This window comes from Numida meleagris, chromosome 5 (assembly GCF_002078875.1).
Source record: "Numida meleagris isolate 19003 breed g44 Domestic line chromosome 5, NumMel1.0, whole genome shotgun sequence".
NCBI classification, from domain to species: Eukaryota; Metazoa; Chordata; class Aves; order Galliformes; family Numididae; genus Numida; species Numida meleagris.
In genome coordinates, this window is record NC_034413.1 from 58694734 (window position 1) to 58718185 (window position 23452).

General features: G+C 39.7%; 2 protein-coding genes across 5 annotated transcripts in view; one reads left to right on the top strand and one right to left on the bottom strand.

Moving 5' to 3' along the window:
* The window catches only part of LOC110399220, a 585449-nt gene that overhangs the window by 559782 nt on the left and 2215 nt on the right, over positions 1-23452 (top strand). Inside the window, exon 23 of one of the 2 annotated variants that reach the window (XR_002439017.1) lies at positions 5933-6065. The exons of the other annotated variant lie outside the window; for it this stretch is intronic. The gene's annotated coding sequence lies outside the window, so the exon portion shown is untranslated. Of the gene's footprint in view, positions 1-5932; positions 6066-23452 lie in introns of those variants that run through there. 2 annotated transcript variants of the gene reach the window in all.
* Positions 1-23452, bottom strand: part of CNTNAP5 (contactin associated protein like 5) — a 274310-nt gene that overhangs the window by 6902 nt on the left and 243956 nt on the right. The window contains exons 21-24 of one of the 3 annotated variants that reach the window (XM_021397542.1): positions 14538-14668; positions 13661-13745; positions 5940-6158; positions 521-592 (exon numbers count right to left, since the gene is read on the bottom strand). In XM_021397542.1, coding sequence (XP_021253217.1) covers positions 521-592; positions 5940-6158; positions 13661-13745; positions 14538-14668 — 507 coding nt within the window. The other 2 variants (XM_021397543.1, XM_021397544.1) reach the window with 2 other exon arrangements.

A 23452-nucleotide genomic window follows, 5' to 3' on the forward strand; every position in this document is an offset into this window, starting at 1 on the left:
AACTAGATATGTATGCTCAAACAAATCCCTGCTCTGTCGTATTTTCTTCTGTGTTATCACTGAAACTTGGCATGAGCCTTGTACGCTTAGGTTTACAGCTTCTAGATATTATCAAAAGCAGTTCCCTACAGGGCATCCTATAAAGTAAACAGAGATAAATTGCCTTCCAGGTTGTTAAAGGAAAATGAAAACCCTACACGAAGCTATAAAGACAACTTTTCCTAGTATATAGATGCTTCCATATGATCTAGCAAGCTCCTCTATGATACCAACTTGCAAATAGAGAGCTCAAGGAGTAAGGGATGTATGAATAATATGTTGAGGCTCTCATCAGTGTGGTGTGCAAAACAATTACTGGTTGGTTTGGTTGACACGGACAATTGCCTTAGTTCACAGTTCACATTTGTATCTGGGTAGCTTGGTATAGCTATGTACCGATAAATCAAGAAAATACTAAATCACAAGGTGTTTTACGCTCTGACAATTATTTTTCAATTTTCATCTTTAAAAATTATGTTACCTCCAATCACAGCAGAATCACTTCTGACCGCATTGGTGAGAGGCTCCCTTTCATCTGTCTTCCCAAAAGGATCTGCAGTTGGTTAAACAGAACAAGATTTATTTTTCTTTATCAACTATTTTAATTTTCTCTGTGGCTTAGACAGAAGTGTCCTCTTACTTTTGTGAATTGCAACCTTTTTTCAAAAGATGTAATTTAGGGTATGGGAAAATCAAACCAGAAAGGTCTCTAAGCTTGCAGGACAAATTTCTCCAACATCTTCACTGTTAAGGATGTATTTAAGAGAAAACAGGCTCACAGCCACTCTAACATCTGAAAGTGTTTTCTCAGTTTATCTGTAGAGAAATCACAGAAAGAAATTTGAGCTAAATAGCCTATTGGGAGCTTTACTCAGTCATAGCTTTTTTTTTTTAAATATCTAAGAAGCGATACCAGAAAGAAGCAAAAGGAAAGGAAGGCTAGACCTGACCTACATTTGTAGATGAAGATATACAAGTCAAATTTAACCTTATAAAGAGAAGCAGTCTCTGTGTGGGACAGTTTTTTGGAAGAAATCTGCATTGCAGAAATGCAATGGTCAAATTAAATTAAAAGCAGAGAGGTATCAAAATGAATTGTGACATTAAAAGCTCCTAGGTATTGTAGTTCTTCTACTTTTTGGCCCAGTGTTTTGACAGTAGTCATTTACAGAAAGCGTCTACATGCTGTGAGTTTGAAATTCAGATTCCTATCTGAAATCAGTGGAGTTACAGCAGTGTAACTACTTTTGCCCTGTTTCAGAAAACCCTATGTTTTCTTCTGCTAGTTGAATCCAACTTTTCTTGCATCTTCACTTTTTTCAGCTCACTCTCTCCTTTAAAGAGATTCCTATTTGTTTCTCTCTTTTACAAACTTCCAAGCTATTGTACAGTGGATATACTTTGGAGTTAGTGACAAGTGTCTCTCTCTGTTATATTGCTTTGCCAGACTGATCTTTCCAATACAAGTGGGTGGAAACCTGATTGAGAAACTCATGACAGTGCAAGGTTTATGTCACTGACCATCTTTGCCTTAGTACCTGACAAAGCCATGTTTTGATTCCTCATCTTGATTTTAGTAAAGCATTTGACACCGTCTCCCACAGCATCCTTGCAGCCAAACTGAGAAAGTGAGATCTGGATCATCGGGTAGTGATGGGGACTGTGAACTGGCTGAAGGAAAGAAGCCAGAGAGTTGTGGTCAATGGGACAGAGTGTAGTTGGAGGCCTGTATCTAGTGGAGTCCCTCAAGGGTTGGTACTGGGACTAGTACTACTCAGTATATTCATCAGTGGCTTGGATGAGGGAATAGAGTGCACTGTCAGAAAGTTCGCTGATGATACAAAACTGGGAGGAGTGGCTGACACACCAGAAGGCTGTGCTACCATCCAGCAAGACTTAGGCTGGAGAGTTGGGCAGGGAGAAATTTAATGAAATATAACAAGGGCAAGTGTAGACTCTTGCATGTGGGCAAGAACAACTCCAGGTACAAGTATAGGTTGGGGTCTGACCTGTTGGAGAGCAGCGTAGGGGAAAGGGACCTGGGGGTCCTGGTGGACAGCAGGATGACCATGAGCCAGCACTGTGCCCTTGTGGCCAAGAAAGCCAGTGGCATCCTGTGTGCGTTAGAAGGAGTGTGGTTCGTAGGTCGAGAGAGGCTCTCCTCCCTCTCTACTCTGCCCTGGTCAGACTGTATCTGGAATATTGTGTCCAGTTCTGGGCCCCTCAGTTCAAAGACAAGGAAGTGCTTAAGAGACTCCAGCGCAGAGCCACAAAGATGATTAAGGGAGTGGAGCATCTCCCTTACAAGGAAAGGCCGAGGGAGCTGGGTCTCTTTCCTCTGGAGGAGACTGAGAGGTGACCTCATTAATGTTTATAAATATGTAAAGGGTGAGTGTCAGGAGGATGGAACCAGGCTCTTCTCAGTGACAGCCAATGATAGGACAAGGGGCAATGGGTGCAAGCTGGAACATAGGAGGTTTTCCATAAATATGAGAAAAAAACTTCTTCACAGTAAGGATAACAGAACACTGGAACGGGCTGCCCAGGGAGGCTGTGGGGTCTCCTTCTCTGGAGACATTCAAAACCCGGCTGGACGCATTCCTGGGTGACCTAATCTAGGTGTTCCTGCTCTGGCAGGGGGATTGGACTAGATGATCTTTTGAGGTCCGCTCCGGTTCCTGACATTATGTGATTCTGTGATTGTCCAAGATGATATTTTCTTACACAACCAAGTGATTATTCTATAATTGTGTATCAGGAGGTGATGAGTTTGCAAAGATGGTGGCTTTGGGCTGTTTAAGATCTTAATGGGGGTACTTTTTCCTTACTCTACAACACTTAAACAAGCCCTAGGAAAAGGAAGGAGACATCAACCTCAAGAAGGTTTTATGTTTTAAAAGATGCAAATCTACTGTGGGTTTTAGGCGTGGAAGAATTTCTTATGAAACACAGGTGTACTGAACAGGGTTCTCTACATCTGCAGTTCATTCTCTGAGCTACAGACACAGAAGTGATGAATTGAACGCCTCCAGTACACTAATTATCACCGTGGATGTAATCACTAATTTTGACAGATCTGGATGCTCAGGTTGAGACCTATTTACAATGTTCCCCTTATTTGGATCTTGGGTGCCTATAGTGATGTTGCTAAGCAACAAATAGTCATGGTAAAGTTTCATCTTATTGACTATATTTGTGGGACTGGAACAGGGATAAAAGAAATATTATTTTTATACATAAATACAGGTTAGGTGTATTTTCTGAGTCCTTAGATATCTCCAGTGAACTAAATGACAATAAAAACTCACATCTGTTGAATACCAAACCTATTGTACTAAAGTAAAATCTCTTCTCAGTATTTGATGCATAGTATTGCTCAAATAGAGTAATGGAAAACTATTAAATATGTATCAAAAAATGAAATTAGATATCTACCTTTAAAAAAAAAAATCAGATGTAATTAATTCCAAAAAGATTATGCAAGCTCTGATACTATAAATGATATCAAAGCATGACTACTTTCTGGTGGCTTTTACCAGAGGAAACCAAAACAAATCTTGGAAATCCATTTTAGAATGGAGGCTGACAGAGGTCTTAAGAATTATGTTTTGACTGAGAAGTAAAATCAAGATACAAGGAGATGGGTGTTGCTACAGGGAAGCAGATGGCATGGGACAGCTGAACCATTCCAGTGAGAAAGCAAACTCTGAAGCGAAGGAAAAGGAATACTGTGTCTTGTAAGTGACCTTAACAGCACATCTGCCTCCTTTTTGATATCACTGATGACATTACAGTGTGAGCCACAGAATCACAGTATTGATGAAACTGGAGTGCCTCCCTAGATCTTACCTATTCCAAATCCCTGCTCAAAACAATGTCTATGAGAACCAGTTTCCCAGGGCTGTACCCATTTTTCTTCTGAAAATTTCCAAGAACTGGGACTCCACAACCTCTCTGGGCCTCCTGCCACCTTTTTCTGGATTTCCTGTTCACCTGTATGGACCCTTCTTGATCTTGGAGCAGGTGGTCCTTGAAAATCAATCAGTTCTCCTGAATTCCTTTCTCACAAGGTCTGTATCCTTGGAGATTCTTCCAGCCAGGTCCACGGTTGTTCTCCCTTAAGGTAGGGACTGCAGTCATAACTACTGTGTTTTTATCCTTCTTCTGAGGATACTGAACTGCACCATCTCATAGATCCCATGGCCAAGGTAGCCTCTGGCAAACCTATTGTTCCTCTTCATATGGAAATAGCAGGTCCAGCTCAAGCACAGTAAAACAGGGACTTGTACTCTCCTAGCTGCCTTTCAGAAACAAAAATATTTCTGTCTCTGGCATTTTTACTTTAACTGCATGAAGACCTTGGTTGACAGACATCAGAATTCCACCAGCTGAATCTGCTGTGGCATTTACAGCATTTTAATACACACACAAAAATAGCAAATTAAGAGTTCAATATCTCTATGCCATCAGTATAGCATTCAGAATGCCAGTACCTTAGTATCTCTTAGCAAGGAATAAGGTGAGTTGTATATCTCTGTTAAATAGCAAAATCATGGTAAGTTACCTTTCATTTTGGGTTTCCCAATCAGAAGCTGTGTGTATGGATAACTGAGCTATGGGTGTATGGATTTTATTCGTTCATCATTTCTGATGTGACAGTGCTTAACCTTGACACTAGAGTTCAATTGACTCTAAAACCTTACTACCTAAGTCCAAATATACTAATTTCTGCTGTGTCCTGTCCTGCAGTTCTGAGCCTCAAGTCTTACTGCTTTTTAAACTCTAGAAGAATTAGATCATCAGGGTGACAGAGCACAGGGCAAGGAGTTCATATTTTCAGTGTTATCACCCATTTCATGTGCATTGCAAATATTGCTTGTGTGCTTCATAGCAGATATTTCTGATAGCTCTGGGTGGAGAGAAGAAAGCTAGAAGTGGGAAGCAGCGCATACACAGTGTGCTCAGAGTAATCAGCAGCCTCTTTCTCTATGCAGAATGCTAATAGCATCATTTGTTTTCTGTGGAATATCTTAAGTAGAAGCTGCAGGAAAAGGAGATTTGATGCAAGTACAAATGTAAAAGGAATCATGATATGTAACGGAGATCTAATAGTTCTCTGGGAAGACAAAGCAGCTTCATAGGTCAAGGGGCGAAAGACATCTCTTAATTTGTACTCATTGCTGGTCATTAGGAGTTTTGCCACATCCGATGGTGACTAAAGCAGCAACTCAGTTGCCCCTGTTAGTGGTGATGATGCTCCCAGCTGCTCTGAGTCTCCCCCTCTGCATACAAATTCTCATATGTAAAATACTTAAAATTCCCAGAGGACAGTCTCAGGATTGGAAGACATAAATGAACTGTTGGAATCACCTTACTGGTAACGCTCCAGTACTGTAGCTTCTCTTTAGCATGAGAGAATAACATACAGGCATTTAATGGACGTCATGCATATGTGTCAAGGGGTTTGTACAAAGGGTTTTTGCTCCCTTCTGCTAGAGTGGGAATAGATTTGGCTTCTTTGTTGTAAGATTCCTCTTGCTGATCACCACTGGGATATGAAATCTGTGTAACACTTATGTTTTCCTTTGAGATCTGCGGAACTGGAGCTACCTGGAGTGGATGAGAATGGCAAATCAGGCATATAACCACACTTCAGATGCTGTTAACACTGAGTGTGGGATTTTTTTTATTCGTTATAGGGATAGTGTGGTACAATGTCTTTTTAAAGTGGCGTTGGCTAATCTTAATGCCCGTTCTTAACACTTTTAATTCTTAGAGAGAAAGTAACTTCACAGTTCCAATGTTTATAATGCTTTCACAATTGCATTACAGTAAAAATGAATGGAATCTCACACTCCAGTATTCTTTTAGTTTCCATTTTTCTTCTTGGCAGGACGTACCTGATGAGGAATATATTGTGGTTGCCGTGTTCACATCAGCTTCCATTAGGGATGCACAGCTGGACTCAGTCAAGGAGCCCTTGACAGCCACAGGAGCAATGCTGGGATGGCGTAAGGCAGCTTTCAGGGGAGCAATGTGGTTATACCGAACAGAGGACATGCAGCCAGTGAAACCATAGGCATTTGCCTTTGAGACTTCAGGGTCCAGTGATAAACTATCTGCAACACAACAGAAAAACAGTCTGGGGATTGTCAGTTTTAGGAAGACACATTAAAAAATTAGTAATTCTTTTATCATCTTACTGACTGTTTTATTTCAGTTGATCTCAAATGTTTAGGTTTTCCCTCAGCTTACTATCAAGTTGGCTTGGACAAAAGACTGCATTGCACTTCTTTTCTTATCCATTTTTCTACTGTCTTGACAGTATCTAACACACCCTGGGTATTAATTACTACAATAGTAGCAATAAACCCCACAAAAATAATAACACAGAACATCACAGAATCTGAGATTATCCTCTCCAACTTTTTGTGTACCACCAGTTTCACAGATATGTCTTTAGGTATTCTCCTTCCTCCACTCTTTTCACGAAGGATCCTACTCTCTATTCTCTATCAAACATGCACACTTTGTGGCTCAGTATTAAACAGCTTACTAATATGGCTTCCACCCTTCTCCATGTGTCTATTCTTTAACTTACTTTTCCAGTCCACCTAATCCTGTCGGCAGCATTAACGCTTCTTATTTTTATAATCAGAGTTCCTAAGAATCCTCCTAGTTATGAGCTAGGCTGTCATTCTATTTGTTAGCCCTATTCCATGAGTAAAATGAAATTCAAAACTGTACTTCATTTAATCTAAATCCACATTCAAACTAGTGCCTCCGTGCTCTTTTCCAGCCTGAAGATGAGATGGTACAATTAATGTATGTGCCTGAGTTCATTTAAATTTCACAAAGAGAAAGTCAGTTCAAAGGCATGCCTTTTTATTTAGTTCTTTATGTTTTAATATCAAAGGTTGTTTTGGAAAGCCAGCGAAGGACAGTGAAGCCATCTTCCCTTTCCTCCAAGCTTTCATTTATTTACTTTCCAGAAATTGAAATTCATACTGCAGCAAGGTCTGTAACATGATGTGCCTTGTAGCAAGGTCAATTAAAAAAGAAAAAAACAAAAACAAACTAAAACAAAACAGGAAAAAAAAAAACAAGACAAAACCCCCAAATGTGCACAAAAACAGTATCAATAGTTACTCAAAGCCTTAAAAGTTACCTGCTTGTGGAAAAAATTCTAGCGCTGAAAACTCTGGAAATAGCTCCAATGACAGTGGAAAATAAGGACTCTCAGGTTTTCAAGTTTATTTTCATAGCTTGAAAGATTAGGATGTTGAATGTTAAAATAGGGTCCAATTTTTCTACCATCAATCAAATGCAATAATTTTACAACCTTTCAACCAAAAGAATTTAGGATAAAAGTAGACTGTCTCTTATGTCTTCAAAACTGATTTTACTACCTGAATAACATATAAGAAAATATGAAGCATCTCAAAAGTAACATAAATGACACGTTAATTTTGGCACTCAGGATCTGTGCCCATGATGTCATGCAGCCAGAGGGAACAAGCCAAGAAAGATGATTTATTAATTAAGTTTGAAATATAACGTGGAAGAATTCAGCTGTATCTCAGCAAGGTATTGTGGAAGCTTTGTTTCTCAGGAGTCTTACAGGAGAAAAGCTCAGGCCGATGAACTATCACTGCCAGAGGAGTCATGGGGACAACCTCTGGGCTGTGAACAACTGTCAGAGAGATGTGACGGTAAACAGTAAGACTTTGACACTGAAAAGAAGCCTGTAGCCTTACACAGATTTGCATTTGTTGTCCTCAATATGTAGGAAAATACTGCATTCAGGTTTCTAATGAGATTTTGGCAGAGGTCTTAAGAGTCATTTCCAAGTTTCCGCACGAAGGTTTATCTGAAGTCTGCTTTGCAGTGTTTGTTGTCCTTGTTGAATTTGCAAAAACCTTTGTAAATGTTCGTACTCTCAGCGTTTCCTTTTTTATTAACTTTGACACAAAAGGTGGATTTGTTGGTATCATCTTTTAGGCATCAGGCAATCTAAATTGTTCTGTTCTGCCCCAATGTGCAAAAGGTAAAACCTACAAAATAACAAATTCTTTTTTTTCATGGTACAGTAGCTTGGAAAGTCTAAGAGCACTGTTGAAGGCTTTTTTAAAAGTCAAATTAAGGGCCTATTCCCATAGTCTTTTGTCAAAGTAAGCTTTGCATGAATGAGAACTAGACTATTTGTTGTTAAAAGGCTTTGAAATTTGGAAAAGAGGAGGAAAAAAAAAAATCAAAGAACAAACTGAAAACAAGCTCCGAGCCTTCTGGTAAAAATTCCATGAGCACAGATATAGGTTACTTTAGTCTAAGACTTGAGGTGCGTGCATTATATCTTTCAGAAAGTGGGTCTCCCACTGAACTCAACAAGAGTCCTATACAACTTGAATGTGAATGATGTGTGGTGCCCTATGAATCCTTGTGTGGATAATAGAAATCTGTGATTGTAATAGGATGTATAACGTGATGTAACAATGTTACGTCGAACTTCAGTACAGGGGTGTGGGACTGAGAAGGCAATCTTCTTCAGCTTTTGAGTAATTTAACTGTTAATTCCCCAAAACTTACTTTATCCATATTTTTACAAATAAAATTAAACTTCCTCTTCATTATGAAGAGGATGAGCTTGAGCAAGAGGCAGGGAACCAGATATTCAATGTACTTCAACAATACTTCGGAAACAGCAAAGGACAGCGAGAGCAAAGTAAAAAGTCCTTTTTCCCTCAAGTTTTCCCAGGAATGGGCAGAACAGTCCAGGTTTTGCTTGCTAGCAACTGAACATTTAATGCCAAGGGGAACATTTGAGATTTTTGTTTCATTAGGCTTAATATGTCAATAGACATAATTTCAGACATGCATTTGGTATGTTTTCTGAAAGACAGCTTGTCATTGAAAATGGAGCTCTGCTTTGAATTGCAGTGTGAAATTTATGACGTCAAAATTTTTGACATTTGAATCTTAGGGCTGGCAATGTTGTGACAGATTATGTGATTCTGCATGAGCTGAAAACATAATCTATAAAAAGAAAATATGCAAAAAAACGAAAGACAATGTGCAAAAGAATACATGCCCTTCTCACAAGCAGACAGTTAAAATTAATTCCAGCAGCAAGAATACAGACCAAAAATAGAATTTCTAGATAGCAGTAGATAACCTTTGACAGTTATTTAGGCACCATTATCATCAAAGAAACAGAGATTTAAGTGTGGTATTAGGATCTGAAATTCTGAATGGTTTTTGTCTCTTTTTAACACAGACACGATGGCATTATTGGCTCAGACCTTGGACTGCTTGAAGTGCTGGTGACAGTCAAGCTTTTTTATTTTAAATCATGTCACCTAGGTCCCAAATGTCTCTCCCACGTAGACACTTTCATTTTCTCTAAGATTTCACTGGGCTGCTATGGGGAAAAACATTTTCAGACCTCTAACACACTCGAGATGTTTTTCCAGGGTAAGATCCTCTCAGGAAGCAGGCATTTAGGGTGGGAAGAGTCTGTAGTAAAGAAAAAAGCCTTGCAATGACAACACAAGTCCAGAATACAATTCTTGCAGCCACTTCTGTATTGTTAATATGGTAGAGTAATATATTCTGAGATAATGACTTCACATTTCTCAAGAAATTTGTGAGTTTGTGAGCTCTGAAAAGGGAATGACACTCGCACTCACAATCTTTCATCACAACTCTCCAAAAGGATGTGCCTCTTTAGCATAAGTTTTGTATCTCAGAGTTAATGCCACTGTACCTCTTAGGATTTAATTATCACTTCCCCCTGTATAATATCACTCCTGAATGAATTGTTCTGTGATTTCTTCAGTGCATGGATTCAATTTGCTTCTTGTGAACTTTTAATAAGAAAATCCATAATAGAAATCATAAAAATTGTACTGCACCTACACAATGATTTTAATAAAATTACTTTTCAGATAAACTTCTACTATGTACACTTTACATCAAAGCTGAATGATGCAGTGGAAAGGCTCCTACCACTTGAGTGTGTTTTAGCTCAGGCGGTTAGATATAAACTCTGCTACAGAGTTCTTTATATCACCAGTCTGGAAAGAGCTGATAATTAATTACTTTGAAGACACAAATAAATTCAGACAGACGTTAAGGAAATCTTCACAATCTCTTTCTTCCGAATACTCTTAACTTCTTTCAGTTCTATCCTTTTACTCTAGTATCATTACACAACTAGGATATTAACTTGCTCAGAAGCAAAGATGCAGACAATTAGATTCATTTCTCTGCACCACTGATAGTTTTTCAAGGTACTACGGTGCCAAAAGTTTTAGATATGTTGGAGCACAGTGAGAAGTTTTCAAAGCAAGCAAAAAAAAACAAAACAAAACACTAAAAGCTGTTGCAGATACACTAATGTCTTAGGCACTTCTAAGCTGCTGAAACTAGTTTAGACTAAAAACAAAGAACACTGAACTAGAGCCACTTTCTTCTTTTTTGCTTTTCGTTCACTCTCTGGTTTTCTTTCAACACCATACACATTATGGGTAGAAAGAAGCTGTTATTTAGACACCCGTGAATCCTACAGTCAAACTCAAAACAAATAGATAATAATTCCCATTGGGATAGCAGCTTTTTTCTTTTTTTCTAAAAAAGACCTAAACGTATGCAAATGTGTATCTATCTGACATCAGAGGATTACAGAACAATCTAAGTTGAAAGACACCTCAGAAGGTCATGAAGTTCACTCCCTTGTTTAAAGCAGAGCCAGCCTCATTGTTAGGTCAAATTGCCAATAGAGCTCATGTGGTTAAGTAAAGTACAGCAGTATGATCTCTGCAAGGAGCACTAAAAGTAAATGAACTGGGACTCTGGTTAAGATTTCACTAAGGCTTTGCCATAAACTGTACGACCCACTTGGGGTCTGAAACCAGTACTCACTGAAGTCCATGGAAAGACTCCCATCGATAGTGATGAGCTTTGGATAAGTCCTTTTGTGTCTTTGCTCTATATATGTGAAGAAAAATGACAGTGAACTGTGGGATAATAATATTTCTGTATCACTGTTGGATACTGCGAGGAAGAATTCAACAAATATCTGTTGGCTACTTGAATGCTGCCTCTTTTTACTCTGTTGTCTTCAAAGCTGCATTTATATTTAGATTGATCTTTCTAAGGAAGCTATATGGCCCCGTTACTGTGGATCTGAACAGCTCACAACCTTTTATGCTCTTATCCTCACAGCATCCCTCTGATGTAGGGATGTTCTATTATCCAGGCTTTACTGATAGAGAACAGAGATACTGTAGCTCGGATTGATTCCAGTGGGAATAAAATGCCTACTTACCTTTATAACTGCACATAAATGGCTTGCCCAAGGTCACCCAAGCAGCCTGTGGCAGTCAGAGCGTCCCTATAGTTTGAATTCCAGGTGATTTCCCCCTCTGCCTTAAACCAAGGCTTTTTCCTGGAATTCTGAGCTGGGTGTAGGGCAGCTTTTCAAAAACACAGCAGATTCCAAAGACAGAAAAAAGTATCAGAGTGTAAGAAGCTTTTGACTGAAGGAAGTCAAACGTGGCAGAAGAGGTTGAAGATTAAAAACTGGACATTGCAGAAAAACTGATCTTTTCAAGAGTTCCAACTGTGCTAGCATGGTAATCATGAGAAGATCTAGCGAGGAAGAGATTTTTGTCTTGTGAGATCACAGAATCGCTGAGGTTGGAAGGGACCTCAAAGATAGTCGAGCATCAACCACCTTGCCATGGACAGGGCCCCATCCAACCTGGCTTTAGTAGCCGAAGATGATCTTCCCCTTGTACTCTGCATGGATTTTGCACAACTGAGTTCTGGGTCCAGTTCTAGGCTTCCTAGCAGAAGACAGACACAGATTTTCTACAGTGAGTCCAGCAAAAGCCTACAAAGATGATTAAGGGACAGGAGCAACCTTCATATGAGAAAAGGTTGAGAGAGCTGGGCCTGGTCAGCCTGGAGAAGAGAAGACTCAGAGAAGACTGTGATGTGCAGTTCTGGGAGGGTATAAGGACTCTCCTTAGCACAGCTACAGTGTTGGATAAAACTTGGCAAATGAATGCCTGATACAGAAAAGTCTGAGGAAATTCAGTTAATATGTGAAGAAGAAACTAGATCTAGGATTAGGCTGAAATTAAATTGACTTTCTGGGATTAATTGTGTGATTCCTGGTACAGCAATAAGATCTCCAATCAGCTGGATGAGCAAGTTTATGGCTCTAGTGCCATTACAGAAAATTATTGCTACCTTATTATTACTAATAGAAAATACCTAGAAACTTTGGAGAAAAGAGAAAAAAATGGAGAAGGACATATCCATTAAAAGTTGTCTAGAGACAAGTCTGTGGTGTTCAGTGGAACTGAATGCCAAACCCCTGGAGATACATCCGGGCTTTCTGACACTGCAAGAAACTTGTACTTGTAAAATTACTCCAATTTTTGTGGCTACATCTAGTTTCCCCCATGAGGCTGAGTTGCACCTTGTAAGTTTTCTGGTTACATGTTTCAAGGTCTTTGTGCTGGTTAGAAAGTCTTGGTTTTATTGATTTGTTATCTATAGCTGGAACTTTATGCAGTGGTTGTGATATGAGCAACGCTTGTTTTCTGCACTACAGCTGAAGCTTGACAAAATGAGATTTTAGCTGAGCTCTGGCTTGGGCTGAAAAGTGTCAGGTCCCCAAACCTGCCCACAAAGGTTTGAAAGCTTGCTGCATTTTTGAACAAACATGAGTTACAATTAAGGGGAAAATCAGTTCCCGTCTTTAACCTACTCAGTGCAAAATGCACTGATGTCATTATATACAATTACATTGCACTGATAGACATTAGAGGACATCTTGTTTCTGTTTAGCTACCAATCCTGGAGGCTCTGGGTGCTATTAATTAAGCATATAAATTGCAATAGTGGAGCAGATGGCAAGCGTCATATGGAGGTTCAATTCTAACATAGGACTAAAATCTTTATAACCAAGGAAACATTTAGAATCTTACTAGGAATGAACGAGACTTATGTAAAGTAATAAGACATAACCTGACAACAAAACAGAGGAGTTATAATTTCCAAATTTCTGGCAAAGTTTTCCTGGTCTTGTAATAGCTTTGCAGTGTGAAAGGGTAAATACAAAAAACGTACATGCACACAGCATGCAAAATTGTGCCCTCAGTGCTATATGTAACAGAAATATTCCTTGCAGAATTCAAATAGAAAAGGACAGGGAGGGCAATAAGGGTAGACAGGATGAAGGCTCACAGCACTGTTCTTCTTATCATTAGGAAACAGAAATGGCTTCAGAGGAGCAAGCTACAGTCAGCAAAATGATATCATTAGGCTAAGATGCCACCCTGTGAAGCTACACAGGCAATATGAATCACTTTACTGGAGTGAGCAATGGGAGAAGCTAACATTGCTATGAGTACAAACAAGTAAAGCTGCCAAATTTTTGCACTGATGAGCTGTGTAAGAAAGAGTAGTAGACTGCTTGGGATAACCCTTACAGCTAAATCAGCCACACACACAAAAAAACCCCAACTCTATTAAAAAGCCAGCATACAACACAGGTTAACTCAAACACTATTATAAACGATGACTCAGGAATGTTTTTAGTAAAACCTACCTGTGACCTTGCCCAAAGTAAGTGATTTGATGGCCTTAAAATCAATCTCAGAAAAGTTGTGTTTGAGTTTGATAACTTGATCAACCTGGAAGAGGTCAGTAAAATTAGTTCATTAAAACAGCATGTAGACACACCTAGACCTTTGTCCTGCAAATTCGTGGGAAGAATCTGAGCTGCAAATAATTCTGCCCCCAAGCATGATTCAGTTTCTAAAGATAGCAAAGTGAATGTGCTTTGATTTTTGCATGAGAAGCTGAAAGGTGCACAAGAATAGTCATATAAAGGGCTTTAAAGAAACTTCCCCTGCAGAAAAGTTAAAATGTTTGACACTGAAATTCCCCTGCTTCCCAAAATCCATGTCTAGGCAATGCAGAGTGCACACAAAGGAGGCCTCTCTATAAATGTATTGTGGAGAATTAGTTCTGCATAGAAGAAAACCACAGTGCAGCAGACAATAGAAGACTGCAACTTGAGGAGAACCCCGATAGTTAGTGTAAGCCTCCTTCCTACAGAATCAGGCCTACCTATCTTAGTTGCTGTGTTAGCCGTGGATCATTTTACCACCCAGAAATGGAAATTGCAAAGGAAAGAAAAATGATGGTATTCCATGTGTTTCTTTTGCTTTCTCATTCTTTTATTAATACATAGCTTCTCTTCAGTCCCTGCCACTCTTTTCTGTTAAGTTGTTGTCGCCCACACCTGGCAAATTTGTTTTTTAATTTGAAATGTAGTAATTAGCCTCAGAAGAAAAGTAGAAGGAGCAGTAAGATGGTCCTCTTCATCCTGCCTTGGTAAAACAGGCAATGTAAGGGAACAGGGCAAAGGACAGATCTCATTTCCCATGGGAATCTAGCCCCAAAAACAAGCCATGACATACCTGAATGATGAGCTCTCTGCCTTCTCTGTTGATCTTCACGTGATGCATCTCTCGGTTGGCAAAATTTCCAGAGTCAATTGTGAAGATGAGCAGTCCATCCTTACTCAACTTGTATCGAACCTGTAAACTTCCTTAAAAGCAGAACAGAATTCTATAAAACCTGTGTCCTCAATGAGATACCGTTCAATACCTTTACACAACATATAACTCATTTTCTTTTTATTATAGTGGAGAAACAAGGTTAAAAAGTCAAGAAACAGGTTGAGGAGAAATGAAAGAGTTCACACTTTAATGAAAAAAGAAACTCATAGAAGAGTTTTCCTTCTTACTAGCTAATAAACTCTGCTGTGGAGAAACATAACTTAATTGAGTAACCGAGTATATCAAAGGAGAGTGTTTGTCCACAAGCCAGACCAAGCAAGGCCACGGGAGCTGATCTTCGTATATCAGTCTGTGAAGGGTTGCTTCCACCAGAGGGCATGCAGGTCTTGCACTATTCTGGTAAACTAATACTGGTAGACTTTACTATTCCAAGTCAAGGCTTCATCAAGACATAACAGACAATACAGAAGACAGTGAAAACTGTGACAACTGTAACTTCATATCAAGCATTTAAAGGCCCAGACTCATTATGATTTATATGTGATGCAAGAAAAGATGATAGATTGTAAAAGATGACAGAAAAAAAACAACTTTGACCTTCGTTTTCTAAACTATTTGAAAAATAATTAATTTTAAAAACAAATCTCAAGTATCTCTTTTAGTCTTTGTAGAAAAAAATATAATCTGATATAAACAACATTAGCATAACAAATCAGAATGCATAAGAAAACAAGGAATTCAATATGAATTGTTATCTTTCACAAACGACTAGAGGACCTACAGACACAAAACTTAGAAGGGAAAAAGCATTCAGATAAAATCCTTTCAAGCTTAGTTTTCTGTAAATAAAGCAGCAGAGAGAGAAAAAAAAAAAAGTAAGCTTTTTCAGGGGGCTTTTTATGCATCAGCAACCAAAATAGGTGGAACAGTGGTACTGTAGAGTTAAAAAGCTTTTCCAAGGCTACTTTGTTAGTGTCTCAAAGGAGAAAGCAAAGGACAGCATCGCAACCTTGAGTGAAGGGTCCTTCATTCATTCCCTGTTCTGAAAACCATTGTAAAAATTCCTATCATCTCCTTCCTTTTCAGTGCTTATGACAGCACAAACCCAGTCTATTCCAAGACCCACTAGGTTTTGCAGAAGGCTACAGGCAAACAAACATTACCAATGCTGAGTGAAGGGGACTGACTGACTCATTGTCACTGAGGGATGCTTTCACACAGTGTTAGCTCTAAGACTGGCTTCAGTGTTCGCAGAGGCAATGTCTGTGTACAAGTCACAAGGCAGCACAAGAAGCCTGAGGCATGGCTGCATGGTGCATGGTGACGTTACTAAGAGGCAACAAGGGGCTGCTCTCCCTCACCGCATCGCATGGACACAGCTTCTTTTTAGCCTTGCAAATTCTCCTGCAATAAGGTCAACTATCCTGTCCTACAGGCTACTGCAAAACCACTTCAAGAGTTTAAAACAAGGTATAAATTTCCTGCACAGGGGGAATTTTGCAACCTCTATAAAACTCAGTTATTGTTAATAATTCTTCCAAACTAGACCTAAAGTACAGTTAAGATCATAGAATGATTAAGGTTGGAAACGATCACTCAGATCGTCTCTGTTCCTTTGTTTCACCAGGATGTTTGCTGCTCTGGCTCCTAAGAGCTGCACTTTTTTCTAACAGTCAGTACGATCCCATTTGAGCCACCACTTCTTTGTGAGCTTTGAAGAACAGAGATGAAGTTACCAAAGATGAGAGGGACAATGATAACAGACTGTTAGGATGAAGGCTTTTTAGCTGATAAAGAGGTCTACTGGATCAGGTGAGGTTTTATAACAAAAAGAAAAAAAAAAAAGGATTTAAAGGCACTTTCTCACACATGGCAGAGGGAAATATTTTTGAAGAGATCAAGGTCAGTAACAACTGCTAAATTATTCAGTGTGATATTATAGGTCCTGATTCAGCTGCCTCGATTCATGCTGCAAAGTGCCTTTTCCCTCATGGCCAGGCCAAGGAGCTGCTGTTTATCACCATTCTTGTTGCACGCACTTACTCACAGGTCCAAACTTACTTAAATCATAATCCCATTTTCTGCTACAGAATGAAAGATGCATGAACAGGGAATAAAAATGTAAATGTCGTATAATCACTTCACTCCAGAAGGACATGAGAAAAGAAGCCACAGCGCAAAGAAGTTAAGGGACCTTTTCAGACCTGCTTGTCTGGGCAGCTGGAGAGTCAATAAATGTGGAAAGGTTGCTTGACCCTGCACACCACAGCTGAGATGACCACACGGAGTTAGCTGAAATGCATTGTGAAAGAGAAACAGATCGATTCTAACTGAAAATCATGTCCCAGAACTCTATCAGCCACTCATACCTCTTACCTGAAGCCTTTGAAAGGGTCCTAGTGCAGAAAATGGAGCGTGACCTTGTACTAGTTGATTAGCTTGTAAATGTAAAAGCACTTGTCTGCGCTTGTCGAATGCTATGGTCGCACCAGCATATGAAATAAAAACAGGGCTCCTATGGCCATACAATCAATGTAATAAACAGCACATTTGTGTTCAAAGACAGCCATCAGATATGTGATCTATCCCGGCTCTCAGGTAGGGATTTACCCATTGTCTTCATCAGAGAAACTCCATTTTAAAGCAGAAATCATCTGTTCTGTTTGCTGGGAGACACTGGAGCAGATGCTTGATGTCCATTAGGAACAGATCTTACCTATCCATAGTGGTACAATTTTACCTTAAATTGTTTAAACGGATGAATGGATAGCATCCCATCAAATTGCTTTAAATTCCAGTAGTGACTTTTTTTTCTTTTGATTGCTGTTCTTCAAAATCTTTTTATTCAAGTTGGCATTTTTCCTGCAGTCAACTTTGCATTAATATAAATCAGACATACATGGGCTCATGTCTCCAGAGATGTTTGGGAATTTACATCAGTGCAGCTGAGAGCTGATTTTGGTATGCACTCAGTATCAAAATGTTTTATGTTGGCAGAATACAGAATCACTTCATTGGCATAATACACATAGCCGTTTTGCTATTTGACAGGCAAAATAAATGGATTATTAATTAAATTGTTATTAAGCATTTTTTTAATCCTCTGATTTTTGATTATCCGGTCTGCTGCATTTATCCATTCACGTCATCCCAGCGCCACTAATCGCAAATCAAAATCTGTGTAGATAAACTAGCTCTGTTCTCACTGTTGCATCATTTCTGCCTCACAATAGGGATTCACAATAACCATAAGCAGTGCAGTTTCTGGCAGTCTTGTTGCAGTCAAGCTTGTCAACCTCTTTTCAGTTCCTCGTGTCTGGGCATGCACACCTGGAGTGCCATAATGCTCAAGCAATGCACTGCATGTTGTGTTTTCTTCCTTCTCTAATATATGTGGAATTGCTGGAGGCAATTTCTGTAAAGTCCATAAAAGTGAGCGGGAGGAAAAGAGAGAGGTATCATGGCTTCGGCCTCAGGCAGGGGAATTTTACGGGGCATATTTACCCCAGCAGTATTAGGTAAGAGTAGATTATTACAGCCATCCCTTTTAACTTTGAATTCTGTAGGTAAGTACTGCTGCAGACTGCAGATCAGCATGGAGATGTGCTGTGCTCCTCCAGAACAGCCTGAGAGTGGAGCAGGCATAGTTCAGCCACAGCATGACCTCTTTTCTCCACTTCTGCAGGAAACAAGTCCACATGGGCTGCAATGCTACTATGACTAGGCCACAGCCAGTATCAAAGATAGCTTGCTACACACCACTGTGGCTTTTGACCTGTAATCTACAGTAGTATAATCCATGACTGTAGGGCTGAATGACACCGCTATGCTCATATCAAGCAGCTACAGAGCCATTTCAACAGGATTTCTGAGGGCTCCCCTTGTGCTGAGGAAAGTTCTAGGAAACAGAGACCAAAGGGCAGCATTTATGCCATCCCATGCTGGTGAACAGGTAGGGGATGCTGCTTCTGAAACAGAACACTCAAGAAACTGTTTCAGTGGTGATGGAGGCCAGGGTTCGTGCTTGCTGGCGGTACACTAATGATCAGTGTCAGCATAACCAACCACCAGGCAGCTACCGGAATAGCATGGTGCTTTCCAACTGCTTCTGTCTTTTTGCTGAGGATGAGAAAGTTGAAGCAGCAGCTCTTGAGGCTACTGGTAATACAGGGATACTATGCTGGTATAGAGACTTCAAAGTGCTTAGCCTGAAGAAAAATGTTGTTCGTAAGCCAGGCTCTTCTCACACATGTCACCAGGACTACAGGTCTTGTGTCATTTTGTCATGAAAAACAGAACAGCAAGAAAGGGAATGACATGCCCTTGGGTCTGAGACTTCTCTGCAGGACTTTCGTTTATAGAAACAGGTTTTAAATGAGCCCAGATTGAACCCAACATCTATAACAACTTCACTAGCAGTTTTTAATGACTTAAACTGGCTGGAGCAGCTGGCAGGAAATCTTGCACCCCTTGGAGAAGCTGAGGTTAGTCCAGGGAGCATGTGTAGCTGGCATATGTAAAATGTACAACTTTATCACCATCATATAAATCAGGAAAAAACATTTAAATCAGGGCAGCTGACCAGTCCAGTTTGAGAGAAATATGTATGTAGAAAATTAAACATTTTATTAGGATGAGGACCTTAGAATATACTTGCATGTCCCCCTGCAATAGAAGGACCCAGATGTTAAGGACCAACAGGACCTCATGCAGTTGTCTCAAACTGGTAGTCAGTTGCTCCTGACAGACAGTGAGGTATTAAGGATGCTACCCCTATCCACCTCCAGCACATATCTGAGCTGCTGCTAAACGAGAAAATATAAAGAAGGAAGGCACCAATTAAACAACTGGAGGGAAACATTAGTGAGGATATTGATATTGCAATTATGAAAAAATTAAAGTATTTAGCCCAGGAAGACATTTGAAACTCATAAAGTGGAAATGTTGTTTGTTATTGCTGATTGCAGAATATCAGATGACAGTTTTCTGTCATCTCTACCAGGAAATACCTCTCCGGCAACTTGTACAACTTCAGTGTCCCTCTTTATAGCCTACATATTTAAAAATGAACGACTGCTTTCTTGGTTAGGAGCAGCTGGCTAAGAAACCTGCTCCTTAATTAGCAGCTTCTCCCCAGGGATATTTACTCAGTAAATTTACTCTTCAGTGGAAGTGCTGCTGGTAATTCAAAGAACAGGGCCCATCTCTTCAGCGTCCACTGGCTTTTAACTAAGAAAGTACTTGCATGTTTTTAGAAGGTGACTCTTGCTATTTGCTTTGCTCAGAGAAAACAAAGAGCAGAAGATGCTGAAACTGTTTGCTGATATGATTGGTTATCTACAGCGTTGGTTTAGATGAGACCCCCATAAAGGGGTTAAAAAATAAATAAATCAAAACTCCCAATTTTTGGTAGTCTCTCATAGAAGTGGAAAAAAGGTTCTTATTTGAATGCTTCCCACTCAAAAACATTGAGGACTAATGGATCATATTCAAGCTATCCTGTATTGATAATACACTTTCACATTGCACTTCTTCAATTTAGGGGAAAAAAAAACCAAAAAACACAAAAAACAAACCCTGTACCAAAACAACAAGAAATAAGCCTAACAAACTACTCACCCGCCCCCGACAGAAAACCAAACCAAAAAAACAGGAAAAGATTCTGCCTGAAGGTCCATGACCTCAGTTTACTTTGCAATTCTGCTAGGGATCTGGAGCCAGATTGAGAACATCACTTAAATGTCAGCAAATGTGGTTAGTTCCCTTATGTGACTGACAAATGAGTATAACCTTGGTAGGAATTTCATTCCCACCAGCCACCAGTTGGCTCAACACAGGCTGACCAGCCGTTAAAAAGGAACTGGCAGATGCTTCTTGCTCCAAAGCTACAAAATATTGCAAATATTGAAATATTGTAGGTCTAAAAGATGATGACAGTCAAAGAGCTCATCGTATAGTGGCTTATACATCAAGGTTATTCCAGTGATGTTAAGGGAAATGTTCTTCTAAACCAAACAACCCACATTCATGCCCATATGGCTGGAACTATAACGGGAACAAGGCTAACCAATGGATGTGGAATAATACTAATCACTGCCCCACCAGTATGGCTCGTACATAGCGGTGTTATTTGCGTACCCTGGAGGCAAAGGGCAGAACACAGCCACCACTCTGGATCTACCAGATTGATGCCTGATGACATAATTTTCCTTCCTTGTGCTACAGTTTATCCATTGGTGAATTAGATGAATGCTCATATTCTTTGGAAAATTGCAGGAAATCTCTGGATAAGCAGCAGTTTCAAATAATGTGGTTTAGTGGGGTTATATTGGTGGTAGGTGGATGACTGGACTGGATGATCTTGTAGGTCTTTTCCAACCTTGCTGATTCTGTGAATATTGTTAGTCATTAACATCATCTCTCCACATCTAGCTACTTTTTGGTGAAGGACTGATAACATTTTCTTTTACACTATGATGCAACATTAATTACTATTTTTCCCCAGAAGTGACTTAATATAAAGATGAAGGGAAGAGCTCAGAACACCAGATGCAGTTAAATCTCCCTGAAAATACATGCTTTCAGATTGTGAGATTTATTCTGTAAAATTTTAATCTATACCTCTTCTATACTTTCTTTGAAATTTTAAGTCACTTTAAGACTGTCCATTAACAAAAACTATCTGCATAAGCTGATGCTTAGATCTCACTTCCTATTCTTAAAGACACACTGGATACCATTAGTTTTCTCATGGTCAGAGACACAGTAGGCCCTATGGTTTACTCATCTTATCTTGCCAGGCTTTGATCTTACACTATACTTTTCATTTAAGACTGGTGTAGCAGCCAGGATTGCAGGAAGAACCTTTTTCTCTTATCCAGTGAATGAAACAAAAAGTATCACCCTATGAATTATATTCCACAAGTTCAACTCGGCTTTGCAAATTATGCATATCACTAACTCTGCATGAACATCTCCCAGGCAAAAAATACTGAGATCCTCTGCTGTGATACCCTGAGAAATTCATGCCACCCTGCTCTCACCAAGATCCTGGCTCATGATTTCCATTCTCCTCCTAATATCTTCCAACCATTCCTGTTTCAGTTTTTGGCAGTCCAGGTAACCTGTTCAGTCAAGGACTTTTCTCATACTGACCTAACAACTGTAAGGTTTTGCAACAAGAACATGGAAAAAGGTGATCTGAACAGAGCAGAAGGAAACAATCTGAGTGCTATATGATGTCTGTGGAACAGCAGAGTAAGCAATAATCTTCTAAATAAAACTAGAGAAAAATAATCATATGCCTCTTTTCTCAAACCTCCTTTACATTCTCAATGCATAATAAAGATAGAACAGAACTTTGTGCTTTAATGACTTTCTGGGGTTAATGATCCTTGTTTGTGTTAAGCTCTAACAGCACTGCCTGCTGGTCATGAATCTCTTGGAAATATTCTGCTCCTCTGGTAAAGAAGTCCATCTGAGCAATGCCTATTTCATGAGTTTCACCCGCCTCTGTGATCACAGAACTTGGATATTCTAACCAGAGACCCTCTCCTGCTTATAGCAAACTCTCAAGGGATACATTTGAGTTTCAGATAACAATCCTATTACAAGAATCATATAATGGTAGCATAATGACTTTTCAGTAGCAAAATGAATGCTTATATACATATATGTTCACTGTTTTATCTTCTGGAATCTTGCACAGAATCACAGAATGGTTGAAGCTGGGGGACATCTGGATGTCATCTGCTGCAAACCCTGCTGAAGCAGGTCCGCCACAGCTTGCTGCCCAGGGCCATGTCCAGGCAGCTTTTGAGAATCTCCACAGAGAGAGACTTGACGTATTTTCTGGGCAGCCTGTTCCACTGCTGTTACCCACGCAGCGTTTCCTGCTGTTCAGGACGAACTTCCTGTGTTTCAGGCCGTACCCACTGCTTTCTGTCCACAAGGCACAAATGAAAAGAGACTGGCTCTGTCCTCTTAGCACCTTTGCTTCAGCTATTTGTTTCCAGGAGATAAAGATCTCCTAACAAAAGGGAATGTCTGTTTTCTCCCTAGCTGATTATCTGCAGCCATTGGTCTGGGGTTTTATGCCAAGTACCAGTGAGTTCAAAGTCAGTCTATATATGCAGAGCAGAGGTCAATTATTGACTGCATGCTCAGCATTTTCTGCTTAGTGTAATCCAATTATAGTTCCCTTGTTTTTCCCTTCTGGGTCTGCAGAACATCTCTTGACCCTTCAGCACAGAAGTGATCTTTGTAAGTATAAACATGTCCATGAATTGAGCTAATGAGACAGATCTTTCACTTCTCTCCTCTTGGAAAGCAGATAAAGAAATCTGCCATAGTCCTTGGCTGAATGTTGAGGCTCCTTTCAAAGAAGTCTTACATACTTAGAGATTTAGAGTGTCATGTACTAAAAGAAAGCAAAACAAAACACAATAAACAAAAAAGGCTTTGGGTGCCCAGTCCAGCTGTTGTCTGAATAACTTTTTATTGCTGGATTTGAAGTGAAAACAAATCAGCATTTCCATTTTCTATGGAGTGTGCTCACAACAAGGAATCACCTAAGGGACCAGAGATGTTTCTACCACAGCACTTTCTCTAGTTATATAAAGAAACTGCAAGATTTTCTGCCACTCAATCCTTCCTACTGCTTGTGCCACAGACAACATCCCATTTACAGTCAGTCAGGGACAATTTCTTTTATATTCCTGATCAAACTCTCACTCCTGCCTTCTCCACTAAGTAACATAAGATTTCAGGATCAGTGACAGTAATTGCTTGGAAAGATCTTTAGAAGATATACA